Source organism: Peromyscus eremicus, chromosome 4 (assembly GCF_949786415.1).
Source record: "Peromyscus eremicus chromosome 4, PerEre_H2_v1, whole genome shotgun sequence".
NCBI classification, from domain to species: Eukaryota; Metazoa; Chordata; class Mammalia; order Rodentia; family Cricetidae; genus Peromyscus; species Peromyscus eremicus.
The window spans coordinates 57,465,917-57,487,214 of record NC_081419.1 but is presented as its reverse complement, the minus strand read 5'-3'; the positions used below and the strand labels follow the sequence as shown (position 1 = coordinate 57,487,214).

Genomic DNA, 21,298 nt, shown 5'->3' with positions numbered 1-21,298 from the left:
TCAAGGGTTGTCAGATCTGTAGGACCCCTGGGCTTCCCCTGTGCTGGGAAGTTTGTATGTGTGCCCCCCTACAGGCCTCCCAGTCCAACAGACCCATGGCTGACCTTGACTTTCCCCCTTCTGCACTCTCCCCATACTGCAGTTTCTCTGAAACCCCCTCCCCATCTCCTCACAACATTACCTCAGCTGCTTCTGTTAGTTCTCATTTTTATATTTCTCCCTCGTCTGAATTCAAACCTTACTTCTTTTCACTTCTATAGCTTCAGTTTATTTGTCTTTTTCTTTTATTTTGCAATTTTTGTTGAGCTTTCCTAAAACACTTGATTTCTCCTCCTCTTACCTGTTTACCAAGGACAGCATCCCATTTCCTCAATACGTACTACATGGGCGTTGATAACCCATTTTCTCACCCTTTCAGTGCTAAAACTTGAGGAAGCTATGAGCTGGTTTACTTTTTCATGAGGCCACTGTCTCTTTGGAGCATGGTTCTTCTCTAACTGTATTTTCATGTAGCTGTCCCTTGGGACACATGAATCCCTTGAATTTTTCAATTAATTTAAACTTCCACCACTCACAAGGACACAAGTCATGTTGGATTAGATCTATGTTTAATGTAGTTGTGTGAAACCATATTTCCAAAAACAGTTGTGTTCTGAAAGACACTCAAGATCAGGACTTCAGCATATGAATTCTTGGATGGGGGACACAATTTATGTTGAACCTTTTTGCAATTGAGTTCTTCAAAGAAATTAAGATAGCCAAATAATTTTATTAGGAATACAGTTACTAATCAGTAATCATTTCAGATTTTTAGAATGGCTAGGGAATTATCCCTTAATAAACATAGTCTCCCCTCCCCTTTCTGCATATACACCTCAAGGAAGCACAAAGTTGTATAAGTTGTTTAAAACAAATTAAGGGCTAATCTTTCCCCCCGAAACCCTTAGTTTACATACAAAGAACAAAGGCCCAGGAGATATTATAGCTTAAACTGTACAATAAAGTGAGTTACACAGTGGAGTCCATGGTCACCTCAGCTCCAAACAACTCTGACCAGCCTGGATCTCAGTGAGGCTATTTGAGTCATGACTACATTAGATTTCCAGCACTGGGTATAAAGCTTTCAGTGCCTGCCTCATCCTTAGAGAAGCGACTGCATGACCACCATTTCATAGGCTATGAATTTCTGTGAGTTACCAAGAACAGCTATGAAGGGCTAAATCGTATCTGTTCCCTACCCCAGATATTCAAGTCCTAACCCTTCTTGTCTTTGCACTTCATCCTACTTGGAAGAAGGTTCTACACAGATATAATTGAGGATTCATTGTTTCCTCAACCCCCAATAATTTCCTTTGGCAAAGAAGAAAAAAATGCAACTTGAACATCACCCAGTGACGTTCTAGAATGGTTAATAACAACTATTTTGACCCTTGTGTCCATTTGTTAAAATAGCAGGTGAAGATCTGGGAAATCGTATTTGATTGCCTTTTCCCTTTTTCTTATGTACTGTCTATAAGTTTGGATTTAGGTTCTTTTGAATTAAATTCCAAGTGTGAAACTTAATGCTCAGATTTGTTTCACATTAGCTAAACAAGGTAACAATGAAGTCAGTGGGATCAATTGAAAAGTCTATCGTTAAATGGAAATTATAGCATTGTTATTGTTGGAAATTCTTCACAAGTATGAACTGTCTGTCATACAGTAGAGTTGGTTGGACCTGAAAAGCTTCTGGGAAGAGGCATTTTTTTTCCCCCAGAAAACCTGGGCTATCTTGTCAGAGTTTCAAAACAATAAAAAATGTCAGTATGATGGTGAAACTTATTTGTAATAAGAGACACAATAAGGCATCACTATTATCTGCATTTGTTCTATTTAGTTCAATTTTCCCTTTGTGGAGACTTACACCATTGAAGAAGTAAAAATCTGTCCAAGGGGTAAAAGCAATGGATACAACCAGCAGGAGGAGGGTGGGAACCTTGCAATTGTTCCAGAAAGCAGATTTCCTTGGAATGTAGATGGTGACTTAATGGAAGCTGCATCCGAGGTCCACATTAGGTAAGTCCACTATTTCACACTTGCTGTGCAGAATAGCAGACATAACGCCACTAGCAGAATATGAGGTTCTTCCTCTTAAATGCCCGTATAGAAGATTAAAAACCAGTAAGTTAGCAAACTGTAAAAAGACACGCACACAGTTCAATAAATACAAATATGAGCATTTGTGCTGGCATTGCAAATCATTACTTTGCATAAGCTATACTGATAATATGTTTACAATTTACAATGTTGGTCTTAGACGGAAGTTTTAAGCCTTTTGGAAATATAATATTTATAGTGCCACAGTTTCTAGCCCCCTCCCCCAAACTGGGCTGTAATACCATAATACTGTGTTGAACACTGCTTTTTAATCAAGTCCTGCTTTTTATTTCAAGACAGCATATAAAGTATGGGGGCTTTTTTTTTTTTCAAGCTTTACAAAGCATTTACCACATTGTACATATTGACAAGAGTGAATGATGGGTATGAACAGTTGTAGGAGCCTACACACTCACTCCCAGTAAGCCTTCTGGCTTTTAGCAGCCTTGAAGTGCATATGGAGCACCCCCAGATGGGATGTTCTCAAACAACTGGCTCTTCACAGAGGCATTGAAAGATATTAGCCAGGCTGGAAAGGTGATCGAGAAGGTTCTGGAATGGTCACAAATGTTGGAGTTTTGGTCCTTCAGCTTGCTGGCTTGTAGTCCTGCTCGTTGGTTGTTAATCTGTGCTTTATGTAACACACTCATGAGGTGTGTGAAAAATAACAATGGCAGGTAAATGAGATAATCAGTTTTATATTATTATTTACAGACTGCACCCAAGACTGATCAGGCTTTATGGAGGAAGCCTGGAAGAAATGAATGATTCCAAAGTAGCATGTAATTGCATATAAAAGAAATCTGTAAAGTAGAAATTTACTATGAAGGAATATGGTATGTAACATATACACAAATAGAAAATGCATTTTTGAATGAAAATGTCTGTTTAAAACATCTATCTTAATGTAATTAGAAATAGTATCTAGGTTTTTGAAAATCAAGATAAAAATATGAAATCAATGAAAAATCAAATTCTGATTTTTGGAAGGCATTTGTTGGATCTAATATAAACAACACTGTGCTATGTCAATATTATTGAAGATAATTTTTGTTATTAATTTTTTACAATTTTTATAGCCTGATAAAATATAGATTTTATAAAATTGCAAACTCCACAAGGAGCTAGTGATATAACCATGAATAACTACTTAATTAAAAAAAAAAATCTTTTCACTTAGGCTATTGTCCCCCAAGCCAACCCCAAAATGTCATCTTTTGAAGTAACAAGATTTTTAAGCTTATTATACAGGTAAATTTCTAAGTTTACAATAAGTTTTATTTAAAAATATACATAAAGTATCTTTCTAACTGGGCAAAAATGTGGCCCAGGAGGTAGCTGTGTTCTTTGTACCTGAAAGGCTGAAGTTGGGTGGTCACAGTTTACAGTGTAATGATCCAAATGTAAATTTCTTCAGAGACCATCCTTTAAAAAGATAGGTCTAGACTGATACTGATCTTCATGTATTGACACAGATACGCTCATGAAATAACTACTTTAATTCTTATGAGAAAACCATAAATATGTACTTTTTGTACAAAAAAAATAGCCCTTAAAAATAAAAACATTCAATTAAATATTTTTGTGTCTGTGCACACAAAGTTGATGCTTGTACTCAAGTTTCATCGCTCAGAAAATCCCTTCCAAACCCCAGCACACCCTCATTCTCCAGCCGCAGACCATGGGCTTGTGAACAGGCAACTCTCAGGAAATCAGGAAATCTGAGGAAGGGCCAGCTGGCAGCAGAGATTTCCTGTAAAGCAATCTTTCTTTTTAATAGTGAAGGCTGCCCTTTTATCCAACACATGTTCAAAATCTGGCCATAGCTTTCTTACATATAATATTCAGATGAAAATGTATATTTATCAAACCACATGTATGAAATAAATAGTACAAAAAATGATTATGTAAAATCCAAGTAGAAGACATTTCCCTTTAAAATAGAACCTTGTGTAACATCAGATGTACTATCTCATGGGAATTTTGATGTCACATTTATTATGTTACTGCATACAAGCTTCATTGGTGACTTGCAGTTCAGTCTATGAACTTGTTTCTCCATATGTATAACAATGTTTTTTTAACAGTCCTGGTTAAAATATATATATATATATTATATATATTATATATATATTATATATATTTAACCAGAAAAAACAACATCCTAGTAGATATTCATGTTTGCTTAATTTGAAATAGTGAATGTTTTATGAAATATTGGTTCCCTAATCTTTCTTTGCACAGTTTTAAATCACCAGTGATCTATGGTTCATATTATATCAACATGTATTGGCTAAAGTGCAATATTTATAATCTGTTATGAGGATAAAATTCTTAAGGATTGGTTTTACAAATAAAATTTTGAAAAAAAAATATTCCCGGGCACTCTTAATAAAAGTAAAAAGTAGAATCATAATTGTCTCTTTTAGAAAAGTGTATGTACATGCAAAAACAAGTCCACAGCGGGCCATTTGTCCAGGAGCCACACTTGTCCAGAAGCCATCCTGCTCTGCATGGATATTGTTCACCAGGCATTAAAAATTTGTATTTGCTGAATAAAAGGGCCATAGGGACACAGCCCAGTGAGGACGTGCCACCAATGACCATCTTCAAATCCACTGTTGTAAAATGATTTATCCATCAGAAAATCCGGAAACAGCTTTTTGAAAGACTCTAAATGGCTTCAAAGATCATCATCATACTTTGAAAATGTCTCAAGAGTGTATTTGAAACCAACAAGTGCCCATTCTGTGGCATTTATTTCACTGACATGAGCATGTGTAGTCAATATCTCCTTGAAAGACTATTCCTTTTAAGTCCGTCTGGCTAAATCTGGAGTTTCTTTCAAGTTATCTTCAGAAGTTCACTTCTCTTGAGTAAGTCAAGAGCTTTAGTGTTTTTCTCTACTGCTCCATTTGACTGCTGGAAAGCAACCTTTCTGTATTTTCTTTCTTGGAGATATTTATTCCCTGCATTAAGACATAGTATGTCACAAGATTACAAGTACGTGGAAAAAGAGAAATTATCCTGGGTCTTATGAACAGGATCTTTCTCTAACCTACCTGAGTCTTTGTTCAGTTCTCTTAATTTAAAAGTCTTCAGTCATCGTTGTTTTTGCTGTTGACATAACTCCAGCTGTCTCTCCTATTTTCTTCTTGTAGAATAGATTTGTACTGCCTTTTAAAGAACCCAGCCTGAAAACAGATTAGATAACAAGCGTATAGTTCTGAACCAATAATATGCACATCAAATATCTAATAAGTGTAGAATACTTTTAAAACTATGTCCCAGGCTACACTAGCTGTGAAGAGAGTGTAAAGACGGTAGTCAGCTTGGAGCATGCTGGGTTAACTCTGGACTTGGCAGTGATATATACACACTCCACCACAAATTGATACTCAACATTGTATGCATTTTTCCAAATGGACTCTTGAAATTAGAATAAATCTTAAATCAGTATTAGACATTCAGTTAGGGACAATAAAGACATTCTGAGTAGTTTAACTATTGGTAATTATTAAAAGTAGACTGTCCGTATAACACAGGAAATTAATAATTGTTAAAGGATTACCTTCCACATAACACATGAAATTAGTAAAAGTACAATAAATCCAAGCAGCAAGCTGCTGGTAATAATCACGATGGTGAAATGCCGTTTGGGTTTTTGGTGATGGAGCCCTTCCAAGAGAACCTGTGCAAGTAGAGCAAACACACACTCAGACACAGCAATGTTGACGTTTCTCTTGAGAGCCTCCAAGGAGCTCCCCACCCTGTCCTGTTCCTAGTCTCAGTCCAAAGAAGCAGAAACAGTGAGCAGAATGGGCTCTACAGCACCTCCCCTCATACTCCCCATTCTCACTGCTACCAAACTGCTCTCTGTGAACTTCCCATCAGTTGTGGGAAGTAGGTAAGGGGTGGAAAGTCCTCTATGACCTGGTCACACACTGACTCCTGAATTGGAGTAGTGCCAAAAGGCACTACTTATAAATACCCTCACACTGTTTCCATACAGTTTCCATGCAGCACCTAAGAGGGCAATCTTACATGGGCAATGTTCTCATCCTTATTTAGCTCAATAACTTTTGGGTGTGGCTCTGGAAACGCTGTTGCTTTTATTTCAAACTTGAGTGATGAAGTCTCATCCTGTTTTGAAAAGAAATAATCAACAGAGTTTGATCTGTATTTTATTTCATGAAGAACTGTCAATATAAATACCACCTTTGCTATCTAGAATTTCTGTATCTTACTGAACTGTAATGACTTCCTTTGGGCTCAAAGGTATGACCAACTATTTCATGGAACCACTTTTATTCAATGTGGCCATGTTGCAAATCACTTGATCTAAATATTTTTGCCAGGTTATAGTATACAATAAGTTATTGATGAGCAATATAATTTTTCTCAGTAATATTAAATTTTATCCACAAACAAGTGTTCTTGACCTGGTAAACATTCCCTCAGGTTTGCTTTACTTGTTTCTGAACGAAATACACGCATCCTACTTAGTGTCTCGGTGATAACATCTTGAGCTAATGATAATAAAATCCAAGTGTATGATCATCTGTGGGTGAATTCTGAGCTTTAGTATTTCAAGTAGGGAGTTTGTAACAGAATCCATAAAGCTTGGAGATCTGTGAAAGGGCTTTACAGATTCCATGAATATTTAAAAATACATTCATTTGTACATTTATAAGGGGTGAGTAAGAATACAGTATTTAGATATAATTTTAAAAATAAATAATACCATTTCTTTGCTTTTATGCACATATGGAGGGAGATAACAATTTGTTGGAAGTGGTTTTCCTCCACCTCTGGAGTGCTGGAATTGCAAGCATGAGCCACCACACACAGGTTCAGTTGATAGATTTTGACATTTTAGTTGGCTCTTCTTTGAAATCAAATTTTAATTTTACTTCCCGGTTTTAGTTTTCCAATGTTACATTTTAAAGGATGATTTAAGGCTATATGACTGAAAGGGAGTCAAGTTCCTCTGTTTACTTAAGGTTCCTAGAGAGTAGCATGCTTTCTAAACCAAACCTAATGACTTCACAGTTCATCTCTGTCAGTTGATGTAATGAAAATGAGATTTGGGCTTTCTTCTCAAATTATATTCTCCTCTCTGTATTTGTTGAATGTTTCCATACTATCCTGTCTATGTAAGACCCAGTTTAATAGATCTACGTCACAAAGTTATCCATCTGATTTTAGACTCACCATTTCCAAGAGGGATGGCCGACCTTCCAGCTGGATGTGAACGCTGGCTTCTTTCCCACTTTCCATTTTCCCAAAATTGCATAAGAAATCTAAACAGTGTAGATCGGCTTTCATGCAATACTTGAAGAGAATGTAAAAACACTGCATTAAATTTTCTACATTTAAAAAATTAACAGCTGGAGAAGACGGCTCCAGTGGATAGAAAGCCTGCCATGTAAGCATGAGGATAAATAAGAGTTTGAATGCCCCAATCCTGTGAAAAACTGGGGGAAGATTGCCTGTGCCTATAATTCTACTGCTTCTACCACAAGACAGGAGGTGGAGAGGAGAGAAGTTTTAAGGGGTAGCTAGCCTCAAGCAAGGTAGAAGGGAAGGGCCGACCACTGAAGTTGCTTTCTGAACACCATGCACGCACTGCAGCACGCCTGTATTTTCTCAAAAAAAAAAAAATGTTTTTAAGTATGAATTTTAAGTTTCAAAACATACTTTATTTAAATTAAAAATCTCCTTACTGTGCCAGCAAGATGGCTCAGCAGCAGGTCAAAGTACTTGCTGCCAAACCTGAAGACCTAAGTTCAAATCCCCAGAACCTACAGGATGGTAGATGAGAACTGTCTCCAGCAAGTTGTCCTCTGACCTCCACAGGCGCACATGACATGCTTTCCTATATGCACTCACAGAACTGAATGCGATAAAGTGTTTTTAAATATCCTTAATGGCGGTGAGAAAACTGTCCTTTTTATAAACATCATCTTTCCTTCATAGCATTTAAAACTCTTCTTGCTTTAAATAAAACAAGCATTTTTCTGTCTCCTAAATTATAACAAAGTATTCAAAGTGTAACATGTGTTTCTATCATTCTTAGTAACTGAACCTTCTGGGACAAGATGAAAAGAAAGATTTGTAATTAGGGTCTCCCCCAGTTACACGCTCTGTTTCTTGTTGCACAACCTCTCCAGTTTCTCTTATAAATCTCATGCTATAAATATGGCTGCCCAGGTGACTTGGTGTCAGGAGGGTTCTGTATAATGTCTGGGTGGCACGTGGGAGGCATTTGTTAAGTAATGAAACCCCATAACACACACTTAACCCCAGACCCATCTCAGCACTGAGTCATGCTTGTTCCTTACTCATGAGAATATCACCTAGGCTTGTATCCCTTACCATTTCCTGGCAGCTCAAGCCCCCATTGAATTTGCTTTTAAATGTTTTAGTTTGAAATGCCTATCTGAAGGATGGAAACTTACCAAGAGTCTCTTATCAGTCTTTGATAAGAATTTGAGTATATCTGTCAAGGTCTCTGCTACACCTTTTTGCTGTCCGGATGAACACTCTCTTCCATAATGTTTAAAATGGCATTGCCCAGTAGTCGCCTAAAGACAGAAAAAAAAAATCACCTGTCTTTGGAGAGAGCTCACACAACATGACTTTAAAAGTTTTGATTGATTGTTTACTAAAATACAGTAAGCACCTCCAAAACTGTGAAAGTATTTTTGACAGAATTATTTGCGAAAGAGTAAATCTCTGGTAAGTCCCCAAACAAAACCCCAACCAAATTACAACAGGTCCTAGGTTAACAACATGGTCTGTCTTTACTGAAATGGGGAAGAAAAACTGCAAGTGAACATTAGCCTCATCTGGTTTCACAGAACAAAATATGTTACAATTACTCATCCTAACACCTAAATCTGGAATTCAAGTAAATTTTCAAAAAAAAGATTTCAAGCTCCCTGATGTAGGCTTTTCTGGTGATTGCTATTGCTTGAGACTCGAAGGTAAAAAGAAATCTCACGAACATGAGAACATTGGCACGGGAACTGATTCAAATGTTTCCTTAGAGAGGGCTTCCCTTCCTGTCCTTGCATAGTGGCTTCACGCTTGTGCAACATTCTACTGACTATATCTCCACAGGCTCATGTCCCAAAGACAGTGACATAGACAATAAAGAAGGAAGAAGCAGGTTTTCTGATTGTGTACGAGAATGCGGGTGCTGCCTCTGGCTGCAGTCGTGAAGAAATGTATTCTATTCAAGGTCCTCTCAGTGAATGCATATGGAACTCACAGTATTGAGGGGGACTGAGGTGAATGGGAATCTCCATCTTCACAACCGTCCTCAGGATAAAGGGTTGGTACTTAAGACACACTTAACAGAGCTCAAAGGGGTCACCTTTTTACCTGGACATCTAAAACGTTGAACAGCTTATCAGTTTGAGGGAGAAAAGAATTGGGTACCATTATTTCCACACTAACATTTGGGGCCATGCTGATGCCAGTGTTTATAACCTGAAAAAGAAAGAAAAAAGAATTTAAAGATCCTTTTCATAATTATAAATGCAGAAGTACTAGCTGAAATGGAGGATGTATAGCTGGCAGATACACAACAAAGCAGGCAGAATATCCATAGTCATCATTTTTCCAGTTTAACCAGTTCAAACAGCCCCTCCAACCTATGCCTGCTTTTCCTTTCTCACCAGCATATCTAATAACATTGGCCCAGTTTCATTATGTAATCCAAGATCTGCATTCTATACAGTGCTATACTACTCAAACAATGCTTGGACAGTGCTTTTGACTAAAACAAACACTTTTGTAGACATTCCCTCTTAACATCTGTGACCAACCAAAATTTTTGCTTAATAGCTAAATTTTCAAAAATGAGTTTTTATTAGTATATTAATACTTCTGTATGATAGTATTTTTTGAACTAAAAAGAAAAAGAAAGGTTATTCAATACTGATGAAGCTTGTCCTAATCCTGAAGGCTGCCTGGATGACAGACCAACCACGTTGATCCTGGAGAAAGGTAAGGTAAATGCTTCCATTATGTACGTGGTAATGTTGGGCTGGTTAAGGAGCCTCAACCAACTCTAGATTTCCCGACTAACCCCCAACCATGTTTTCCCTTGACTTGTCTGCCTTGAATGCATCTTCAGAAGGTCAAGAGATCCCCAAACTCTGCCTGTTCCAAGTGTTCACATATCTTAGAAAATCTGGGACAAGAAAAATGAGAAAAACAACAGTATCCTAAGAGGAAAGGGCAGCCATCCAGTCACTAAGCCTGAGGGACACTGTGGGGACAGGAATCCCCCTGGAGCAAGGCATCAAGACCAATCCTTTCTCCCATCCCATATGTTACAAACATCAACAAAACCAGTTTGCTTACGTGGAAAGTGAAGTTCAGCTTCTCTGCCAGGCATGTTTCTGGCTCATTTTCTTCACTTGATCCATACACAAATGAAGTTGGGTTCACAAACCTGCCGGAAATAAGGTCGGCTTTAATGTACTGTCTTTTTGATGAGGGTCTGGACAGTCTGTCTTTAGAGTTGGAGTATAGCATGTTTAAAAGGCAACACAACATCCTTTTGGTTCCTTAGTCAGATACAAGCTCTAATTGATGAAACAGGAAGGCCTTGTACTCTGCCCCAGAGGGCCATGCCTATTCCAACCAATATACACACTTGCCTTTCCCACACCTGCTGGCTTGAGCCATCTGCACTTTTTTAGCCCTAAAATGATTCATGCAAAGTTGGCAAGCCTGAGCCAAAGCCTTAACTTTCCCTCGGGGGTGTGGTAGCCCCATCTAACCTGTTTATTATTTCTTGATGGCTGCTGCTGCTGAACCTCAAAATTCTGGGAACAAGCCAAGCACTAACTTGCTTTGGGATGGTCTGTATGTCAAATGCTCTGATTGGTCAATAAATAAAACACTGATTGGCCAGTGGCCAGGCAGGAAGTATAGGCGGGACTAACAAAGAGGAGAATTGAGAGAACAGGAAGGTGGAGGGAGACACTGCCAGCCTCCGCCGTGACAAGCAACATGTGAAGATGCCGGTAAGCCACAAGCCACATGGCAAGGTATAAATTTATAGAAATGGATTAATTTAAGATATAAGAACTAGATAGGTAGAAGCCTGAGCCATTAGGCCAAACAGTTTAAATAATATAAGCGTCTGTGTGTTTATTTTATAAGTGGGCTCTGGGACTGGCAGGGCTTGGCGGGAGCTGCAGAGAAATTCTCCAGCTACACCAACTTATAAGATAAAGCTTTTGCTAGGATGCAAGATTTTTGACTTTTGAATCCCACCATTAGACAAATGGATGCTGAGCAGCAAGCACTGAGAAGGTGCCGTTCTGGGGAAGTTCCTACTGCACAAGTCACTTATATGTAGCTGCTAATAATAGGTGGTTCGAAATTAGGAATCCAGGAGGCAGGAAAGGTATTAGAAATAATCCAACAACACATACTTGTGCAGTTTAATACTTGTTATCTTTGTCCCAAATACTAACATGTGAAAAGTGGAAATGGAAGTGCCCATCTTGTGAAAAATTGAGAAGGAGTGTGCATACTCCATGCTAGGAGACACGAATCAACTTTGATTTGCTTCACCACTGACTCTCAGGGCCTGCTTTTCTGAGAAGGACCACTCCCTTCCTCCTTCATACAACTGATACTCAATTCCATCAGTTACAGAAAGCGACCTTTTACGCAGCTGGATGCCTTCTTCATGCATGCTTAAAATGATGGAGGGATGCGTTATATTTAAAGCAATAAATAAAATACATTTGCCCATTTTATTCTGTTAATTTATATCTTCTAGTATTTTTAAAATGTATGTATGCACCTAGCACGAAGAGGGAAGTGGCCCATGAGTCCTCATCCCTAACTAAAAAGCTGTGGACAGCTAAGGCTTTCTGGGGAAGGAGAGTCAGTATTCTTTAATGCATGTGCTGCAGGTAGGTTGACCACATTTCAGTGAATGGCCCCACACTCAAGAATACAAGGGCATCATAAATTGGAGTTTGTTGTTGTTGTTTTTTTTTATGATATAAATTTCTGTTTAGGAAGGTAGAGTGGATCTGGGTGGAGTTAGGGGGAGGAGTTGATAGACGAAGATGATCGAGACATACATTGCATGAAATACTCAAAGAGTTAAATGTTTGTAGTGTAGTGATTACTGGGCATGCTGGTCCTTGTGTGTAGAGTTAATATTCAGGATGCAGAGCCAGGATGATCACAAAAATCGCAAGAATATCCTCCTGACTATACAAGTTGCAGGCCAGTCCAGACCACACAGAGAGAAACTCTTGCTCAAAAACAACCAAAATGTTTAAGACACAGACTAATAGCTTGAAAAACTGCCAGTGGAATCATTGCAGGTTTTGGTATTCCCCTCATTCATTCTCTAGCCACACATTTTGAATCAGAGAAGGATCCACTCAGAAATCACTAAAACCACAAGAAAACAATAAAGCTGGCCCCCGATTCTGACCGAGGAGCACTCTCGGGGTTCAAGAATAGACAGGAGACACCTCACAGCCTGTTCTCTCACGCCTTAGTCATTTGCCACACAGGTAGATGTGGGCCCTGGAGAGAGGCAGTTTGGCTAAGTGCACACACAGTCCTTTGTGTCTCCCCTACCATGGCCACTGGGTGCCGCGCCGGAAGCTGCATACTATGTAACTCTGCACCCCTTGTTTGCAAACTGCAGGATGACCGTGGCCCGCTGAAAGCTTATTGGGGCTCTTCCAGTACAAAATCTCTAGCAGCTGGCCACGAGTTTGATGTAGCATCAGAGCCGATTAGAGAGTGGATTAAAATAATGAATCACCAATCAAGCAACTGCACTCCGAGGCAATCACAGAGACACAGTATCTTTTCCACTTACACATGCTCAAACACACTTCCTTCACTAATATAAGAAAAAAAGTAGGTGTGAAAGTCCTCTCTAATCCAGAGGCATCTGTCTGTACTTACCCGTGAACAGTCAGCATAACTTCATACCTTAGAGGTATCGCTAATGTCACTTTGTTATCCTTCACCTTGTCCATTTCTCCTTCATTTTCACTGTAGAAACAGAAGACCATGTGAGAACCCAGCCTCAGAGAGCATGACCTGCATACCATGCAGACTTAATAGAGGGCTGTTTGGTAACGTTGGGGGAAGTAGGACTAGAAAGAGAAACGGCAACAAGACATTTCAGGACAGGGTTGGTAGAAACTGCTCTCTTCATTTCCACTGTTGCTGTTTATAGACAATTATCAGAACACAGCTTCATGGATCCCTGAAATCCATCTCTAGAATGTGGCATGTCCTTTATGACAGTTATTTCTTGCACACTGAACCATACCAGGAGGCCTGTACAATGATGCTGAGGTCCTCATCTGCCCGGCTGAGTGAGCTCACATCCAGGAGAAAGCTAATATCTACCTGCAAAGCAGAGGAAAAGACCCATTTTTTAATCTAAAATGCATTTTTATGGATTGAAATATTTTCATTGTCCTTAATAGATTTTGTTGTTTCTCAAGGAAAAGAGAGTGGACTACTCTAGATGTGGCAGAAGCTCCACCCTTCACTCGGTAGCAAGACACAGAAACTGTTGGGTTCAAAGTGCAAGCATTTCCATGCATCACTTTCAGAAACAAAGCCTTCTCTAAATGTAAAGACTGGCAGGCCCAGACGGACACCATTAGGAACGCTTTAACAACTTGGTTGAGGACTGTTGCCAAAAACACCTTTTTTGTATAGCAGAGGTAACATGCCTGGCAGACAGGGCCACCTGGGATGGGGGTGGGGGTGTCGGAAAAGAGTGAACCGGCAAACATTCTGATTGACATATTTACTTGCCTGTCTTGACATAACCGGTTCCCTGCTCACCCCCCCCCCCATCCCAAACAATGAACATTGCTAAGAATATAAACACAAGGCCCGAACACTTCAGGACACTTTGGTCTCACTTAGCTTCACAACTAATTTCAAAAATAGATTTTTAATGTGACATAAAGGTAGGAGAAGGTAGAAAAACACATTCCTATTAGCAAATGAAAATCACAAACACTAAACACTTACTCTTGAGAGACGATCCACATATATGTAGCCAAGGCTGCAGGCAAGTTTCACCATGCCAGAGCTCTCTTTCACCTCACAGTTAATTTGTTTCTCTTCCTAAAGGAAAAAAATAAAAAACAAAACAATTAATCCGGGGAGAAAGAAAGTTAGACATTCATAACATATGTTTAGGGATGGCTTTTAAAAATGTTGTCTTAGGAAACAATTTTCTGCTTAGCTTGGGAATAATATGTAGAATTATAATAGAAGATACAGATGTGTATACATAAGCAATATGCATATACTAATACCCATGTAATTCTCCATAAACAGCTCCCGAGTGTGAGCTCTCCTGTTTCCCACTTTATTTAGGAGGAAATTCTTGAAATATTAAGGAACAAGAAAACCACAAGGTCCATATTTCCTCTGTCTAATATAAATGAAATCTGTTTAAAGCATTTAATTGTAGTATGGTAATCCTAACAGAAATATATCAAAGGATAGGCTCTGAGTGCCTAGAATTTCTCCTGCTCCTTTTGAAGTAGCTGCTCCGTGATCTGGAGAAAGGGTAAATAGCTCCTTTTTAAAAGGCGAAAGGTCCCTGGGGCTGACTGGCAAGAGGATGCGGAGATAGCAAGGCAAATGTGCCGGAGGCTTTTCTCTTTGCAGCTCAACTTTACTAATACTTCACTGATGGACTAAAGTGACAGTAATTGGAGTTTTGTGGTAACATACATCTATGTGTGTACTCTGGGACCTGACTTGAAAAGAGGATTTCAGGACTGAGGAAGGCTGATAGTTCAAAAGTGCTGGATGAAGGTTGAGAGCCTTAACTTAAAATGTAGAGCAGGAACCCTGGGTTCATTAGCATGGAGGATGCTTCAAGATGACCATTGTCAGCATCTTAAAAACATGTGTCAGGGATGAAGTAGAGGCACCCAAGGAGTCCTCTCCTAACATTGGAAAGAAGAAAGCTAACATCTTTCCACTTAGGTCCCAAGGAACTTGTGACTCAGAGTTAGGGAAAAAAGATTGTCTCAAAATAACCGGGAGACTCAGTGATGTTGAAACCTTATGCTGAAAACTTCAGTTGTTTATACTAAATCAGTGGAGTAAATATGGCACTTACATTTGTTTGAAACTTGAGTACATTCTACTATTGTGGTTTCTAGCACTTACCAGTTCTAAGATTTTAATGAAATATAGGCCTGTGGGGAGTTGGATGTTCAGGGTTGTTTCATAAGCATCATCTCCAGCATTGAACACGGACACATTTAGCATTATGGTCTTCATGCTCCCAACAGCAAGATAGGTTTTATTTTCATATGGCCTAGAAATTAAGTAATTGAAGTAAAAAATTCTTCCTCCATATATAAAATATTCGTGAATATAAATTATTAACTTTGAAAAACAACCACAAACAATCTCATACAAATTTAAAATTTTCATCTCTCATTTCAGATATGTTCAACCAGCTGCTCCCAAAGAAAAGTTTGATACTATTATTTGTTTGATTTTTAATTAGTTATTATAAAATATTCTTTTTTTTTAATGCCCTTTTGTTTAACTTACATTTTCCCCATTATTTTGCAAAGTTTTTATTTAATCTTTGAAAAGACATTGATTGAACTAGCTTCTACCCAAGCCAAAGATCAGAAGAGGGGAAACTAAGGAACAGGGTGAATGGGACAACGTAAGGGGATTTGGGCAGGAGTAAAGCATAGAACTGCTCTGGCCTGCAGGTGGGTGGTACAGAGATCCACTAAGGAGACTACATTTCTGACGTAGTTAGTTGGTTGCCTCTGACAAAGCTAATCACAGAAATGAATCAGTGTCCTGTGAACTGAAAAACAAAGGTCACTGGAGATCTAGACACGTGGGGATAGGCCTTAGGAAAGCCCCCAGCTTTTGGAGGTAAGGTTTCAGTTAGCTCGGCTAGGCCTTGGCAGTCCAATCTGCACTAATGATAAAATGACTGCTCAGTGAAGGTTCGGGTCAAGAGCACTCCATGAAATCCCTAAAATGTTTCAAGTATGCAGAACTTTGAGCCAAATGAAGATGCTCAAAGCTGCAGAACTAGAACATTCTAACCCCTGGAGCCAACTGCTCATTTCTGCAGAGCACAATGTCTACCTTTTCCAGGCAAGAAAATAAAAATAAGAATAAATTAAAAATCCTCAGAACTTTCAGTTACAGTATGCTATGATTTTCTAAACTTTCCCCCATAGCCATCAAGTAATTTCAAAATTAAAAAAAAATCTAGATTAATTAATTCAAACTGGAGAACGATGTATGCCATACCAACTGGGTGGAGACAGTCTAACCAAGAGGCATAAAAAGATACTCAAGAACAGATTTAAGACTTCTGATTTAAAGTAATACTTGGAGATGGATGAATCATCCAGTAAAACTGAAGGTCCCACGTAATAAGTTAGCCACTACACTCCTTTCTCACAAAGCATGTTGTTAAAATTTATTTCTGCACCTCACAGGAAAGATAAAGGACATATTTCCCAATAACCGTAAACAACTATTAGAAATACCTGGGGCCAGGCGGTGGTGGCACACGCCTTTAATCCCAGCACTCGGGAGGCAGAGGCAGGCGGATCTCTGTGAGTTTGAGGCCAGCCTGGTCTACAAAGCGAGTTCCACGAAAGGCACAAAGCTACACAGAGAAACCCTGTCTTGAAAAACCAAAAAAAAAAAAAAAAAAAGAAAAAAAACCCTATTAGAAATACATGGAAATAACTCGTGAATGACCAGTTCTTGGTCACTATTTCTATTTCCCATTTGCGCTCTCCTCTGCTATCATGCCAACAGTGCTGACTTGACAACACTCACAGCAGGGCAAGTGCTGCCAGAGACTCTGAGAGAGAGAAGCAACCCCACTTCTCAGTATGACCCTGGGGCCCCTGAGAACTGGTCTTTGCCTCACTTTCCACTGCACAGGGCACTCCTTTGTATTAGCTGCATCCACCCACAGACTGCAGCCTGAACACATGATGCTTTCTGACTTCCTCCAGGTTCCCTCCACCTTGAGCTTTTCCGCCCCTTTGTGCACCAACTTAGTTAGTCCTTGCCCCTGGGGGTCAGCTTGAACAGTAATAACACCCAGGAAACACGGAGAAGCACATTTTACAATGTCAATTCAGTTTCTCTCAGCACTGGTCTAAACTTTCATGGAAGTGAGAAGCTGGAGCATGGTTATCTGAGTTTTCTATGAGCCTAGAAATTAGTTTCTGTGTTAAAAAAATTAGTATCAGATGAAAAGGACTGAGTTACAGTCAAGAGACAAATAAAAAGCCAAAAAAAAATGTATTGGGTATGGATTTATTCACTTTTAACGGCTTATGGAATCTTTTATATATATTCTGTGAAATTGTAGCTAGATAGTATGCTTGTCTATTCTAAAATGATACAAACATTTCAAATGTCTCACTAAAAAACTTAATGTCCAACACTATGAAGTCATGTGATCTCCACTCTAGTCCACATCCAATATGTTAGTAGTGCTGTAGCTCCTGAAATAATCAGATTAACGACACAACGCAATCAAGGCAAAATCAATACTGGAAAGGACAAATTACTTTCCAAAATTATGAAGTCTTCTCAAGTTCAGAGTGGATAAACAAAGTTGTAGTTTAGAACCCTTTCTCCAACACTTAAAACCCCAACAGCATATTTCTAAGAAACTGGACCACTTATTTACTGCGTAAAACTTCTGCCCCTTTTATTCGTTACTTTCTCATATCCAAGCTCTTTGTGTAGAAGGTAACAAACATCCTAAGGTGTGACTCATTAACTGTGTCACATGTGTCGTGTAACATAAAAATGAATGCAGGTATGAAGCTGGCACCCAACCCAAGAAAAGACAATGTCCACATGGGAATACACACACACACACACACACACACACATACACACACACACACACACACACACACACACACACACACACACACACACATACTGGGAGCCTCCCTCCCAGTGACTGCCCAGACCACTAACTTTTAAAATCTAATACTCTAGTTTTGCCCAGTTTTATAGTTCATATAAACTGGATTAGAGAGTGTGTAATCCTTCCCTGTAACTGTGCTTTTGAGTGTTGTTTCTTTTACTCAAAATTTGCTCAATAAAATGAACTTAAATCAGTGTTTGCAAATGTCCATGCTCCACCCCAGGAGTTGTTCCTCTTCTTATTTTCTCACTCAGTGATCATGGGGCTTCAGCAGTTTTCAATGTAAAGCTACAATAGTCTCATGCTGAACACATACATACATGTAGCTTTGCTGCATATGGTCTCTTTCCATCCCTCCTCCGCTCCCCTCCCTGTACTTCTGTTTATCTGAACTTTGTTTTTAAAATATAAGATTAATTCCTTACAAATCTCTGAATCTTGGTTTGGGGAACTCAAATAAGTTATACTAACAAAATAAATTTATGTAACAATAAATACTATAGGAAACTATTTTTACCTAGAAAAAATAAAGCTGTACTAAATGATTGCTACATAAAAAGCAAGCAGGTCAATAGAACAGGTATCTGGAAACTCCTGCCTAAGGCTAAATGTCATTCCTTTATTTTCATAAAGTTTTATGGAGTCCAGCCATTCTCACTTTGGCACTACAAGAGCACAGATGAGCAACTGAAACTGTGTGCATTGGCTCTCAAAATTTAAAATATTGCTTTCTCTTTATAAGAAAGATAAGGCTGGCCCCTGGTATAGAGCCTATTTGACTGATGAAAATAATTTCAAATCAAACAAGAAATGTGATATAACTAGACTTAACTAAAGCCCATTATTTTTGCTGTTATTTTTGTTTTAGATTGTACTTTTTTTTTGTAGAATTGATTCATACTATAGGTAGGCCAGGCTGGCCTTGAACTTATGATCCCATCCCATGCTCCCGAGTACTATGACTACAGGCATGCATCAACATGCTTGGGTCCATTCTGAGTTCAACAGAGGCTTCTTTTATTTCAGCTAGTAGAGGCTATAGGATTTCCCCTTAGAATCTCCATGTAGAAGCAGAGAAAATAATCCAGCCCCCTAGCTTTTAATCACCCCTGTAGTACCCTGTAGAAAAGAAGAGAAAAAAATAAGGGACACCCCCATGTGAACCAATTCTCCTTTCTGAGCCTTGGATTTGAGAAAAGGCACAAAGAACATGTAATAAGAAACAAAGTAGTCATTCTAGGCCCTGGCTATCTTATTATCCTAGAGGTGTTTGACTGAGTGCTCATGGGTTATCCCAGCACTTAGGAGGTGGTGCGGTTTGCCCATGTTGTGAGCCCGTGGGCTTTGCCAGCATGCATCTTCTTGGCAGTGCATATTAAATGGTGAGAAGAGAGCCATGCTGCCTTCTCCCTACTGTTCTATCATCATGTTACGACCGAAGGGACTTTCAAGGTTCTCTAAAAGTAAACTTCAGCTTGACATTAAAGTTTAATTAAGACTTGTACAAGAGCTGCTTAGAAATAGATGTTTATAAAATATTCTGGCTTGGAACCAAAGCATTAGTCACTGAACACCTTTGGGAGAGAAGTTGGCACTTCGACAAGCAACAGAAGGTGGAAGCGTGGCATGCACAGGCAGCTTCGGAGACGGCAGCCGAGCAGAGCAGCACCCGGCTCACGTTGTCAGCAAGACTCCTGGTTTCGTTTCCATTTTCAGCTATTTTGCACAATTAACCACAGTCCTAAATCTACTCTTTTTAAATGTTCACCTCACTGTAGATTTTGATTCTTTAACAAGATGCCGTTGGAAAGACACCAGCCAGTGTTCTACATGACATGATGTTGAGCCAGCTGCACATCTGGACGGGTGGCACAACTGAACCACAGGCTTCCTCGGGACTCACAGTTCACTCTTCATTAAAACATGCATAATGCAGGCTTGAAATTTACAAAGCTGCTTAGAGTCCACACAAATGACACAAACCCAGGTACTGTGCATACACGGAATCATAACTTAATAAATGAAAGAGGAAACGAGAAAGCTCTAACACCAGGCTCTACATTTTGTCCCAGTGAACATGACTGGATTTTACAAGATGTTCTCAAAACCTTAGTATCATCAATCTGTTCTTTCTTGATAAAATCAGTCTGGTCTCTGTAGCTTACTTATTTTTGATCAGGACGGTAGGGACCAAAAAAGAAAGAGGGGAAGAGAGGAAGAAAAGAAAAAAAGGTGCCAGAGCAAAACACAATATGAATGGTTCTCACACTTTAATGTTTAAAGACACACAGCAGATTTCACACTTTAATGTTTAAAGACACACAGCAGATTTATTTGACAAAAGAATAGCCTTCATGCCAGGCCGAGCTCCAGGAGTCCAATCGATGAGAAAGAGGAGGGATTTTATAAGTAAGGGACATCGAGATCATGATGGGAAAACCTACAGAGACAGCCAGGCCAAACTAGTGGAAACTCACGAACTGTGGACCAATAGCTGGGGAGCCCCCATGGGACTGGACTAGGCCCTCTGCATAGGTGAGACAGTTGTTTAGCTTGAACTGTTTTGGAGGCCCACAGGCAGGGGGCTCAGGATCTGTGCCTGGTGCATGAGCCAGCTCTTTGGAGTCCAGTGCCTAAGGTGTGACACCTTGTGAAGCCTTGGTGCAGGGGAGAGGGGCTTGAACCTGCCTCAACTGAATGTACCAGGCTCTGCTGTCTCCCCATGGGAGACTTTGACTTGGAGGAAGTGGGAATGGGGCATAGGTTGGGGATAAGGCTGGGGTGGGGGGAAGAGGGAGGAGGGGAGATCTGTGGTTGGTATGTAAAATAAATAGAAAATTTCTTAATAATAAAAATTTTAAAAAGGGGTAGCCTTCAGGAAGTGGCTTCCAGTCCAAAGTCAAGTTTTATCCTCTTTTCTTTCTCTTTACTATTATTGCAAGGAAAATAAAACACTGAGGGACCTTGCCCACTGGGATAGACCAGCTATTGGACTTTATTTATTGAATAAAAGCAATAAAGTTCAAGGGGAGAATTGAAAAAGAGTTTGGATTGGAAGTTGGGTAGTGAGTGAGTAGACTTTTGTATAGAAGCATGTAATTCATTCTTCCCAAGTTTTGTGAGGTCAGTGAGGCTTATTTTATTTTTTTTAAAAAAGGACAATTC

General features: G+C 39.3%; 2 protein-coding genes across 2 annotated transcripts in view; one reads left to right on the top strand and one right to left on the bottom strand.

The window, feature by feature from the left end:
• Cerkl (ceramide kinase like) overlaps nt 1-7,762 on the top strand; it is a 108,098-nt gene extending 100,336 nt beyond the window's left edge. The window contains exons 12-14 of the mRNA XM_059260785.1: nt 1,877-2,055; nt 2,851-2,972; nt 7,345-7,762. Coding sequence (XP_059116768.1) covers nt 1,877-2,055; nt 2,851-2,932 — 261 coding nt within the window. The 3' untranslated portion in view covers nt 2,933-2,972; nt 7,345-7,762. The remainder of the gene's footprint in view (nt 1-1,876; nt 2,056-2,850; nt 2,973-7,344) is intronic.
• Itga4 (integrin subunit alpha 4) overlaps nt 957-21,298 on the bottom strand; it is an 82,151-nt gene continuing 61,809 nt past the window's right edge. Inside the window, exons 18-29 of the mRNA XM_059260784.1 lie at nt 15,355-15,505; nt 14,197-14,292; nt 13,478-13,557; nt 13,105-13,194; nt 10,513-10,603; nt 9,526-9,633; nt 8,598-8,723; nt 7,351-7,470; nt 6,181-6,279; nt 5,708-5,827; nt 5,199-5,330; nt 957-2,939 (exon numbers count right to left, since the gene is read on the bottom strand). Of these exons, the coding sequence (XP_059116767.1) occupies nt 5,235-5,330; nt 5,708-5,827; nt 6,181-6,279; nt 7,351-7,470; nt 8,598-8,723; nt 9,526-9,633; nt 10,513-10,603; nt 13,105-13,194; nt 13,478-13,557; nt 14,197-14,292; nt 15,355-15,505 (1,177 nt within the window). The 3' untranslated portion in view covers nt 957-2,939; nt 5,199-5,234. The remainder of the gene's footprint in view (nt 2,940-5,198; nt 5,331-5,707; nt 5,828-6,180; nt 6,280-7,350; nt 7,471-8,597; nt 8,724-9,525; nt 9,634-10,512; nt 10,604-13,104; nt 13,195-13,477; nt 13,558-14,196; nt 14,293-15,354; nt 15,506-21,298) is intronic.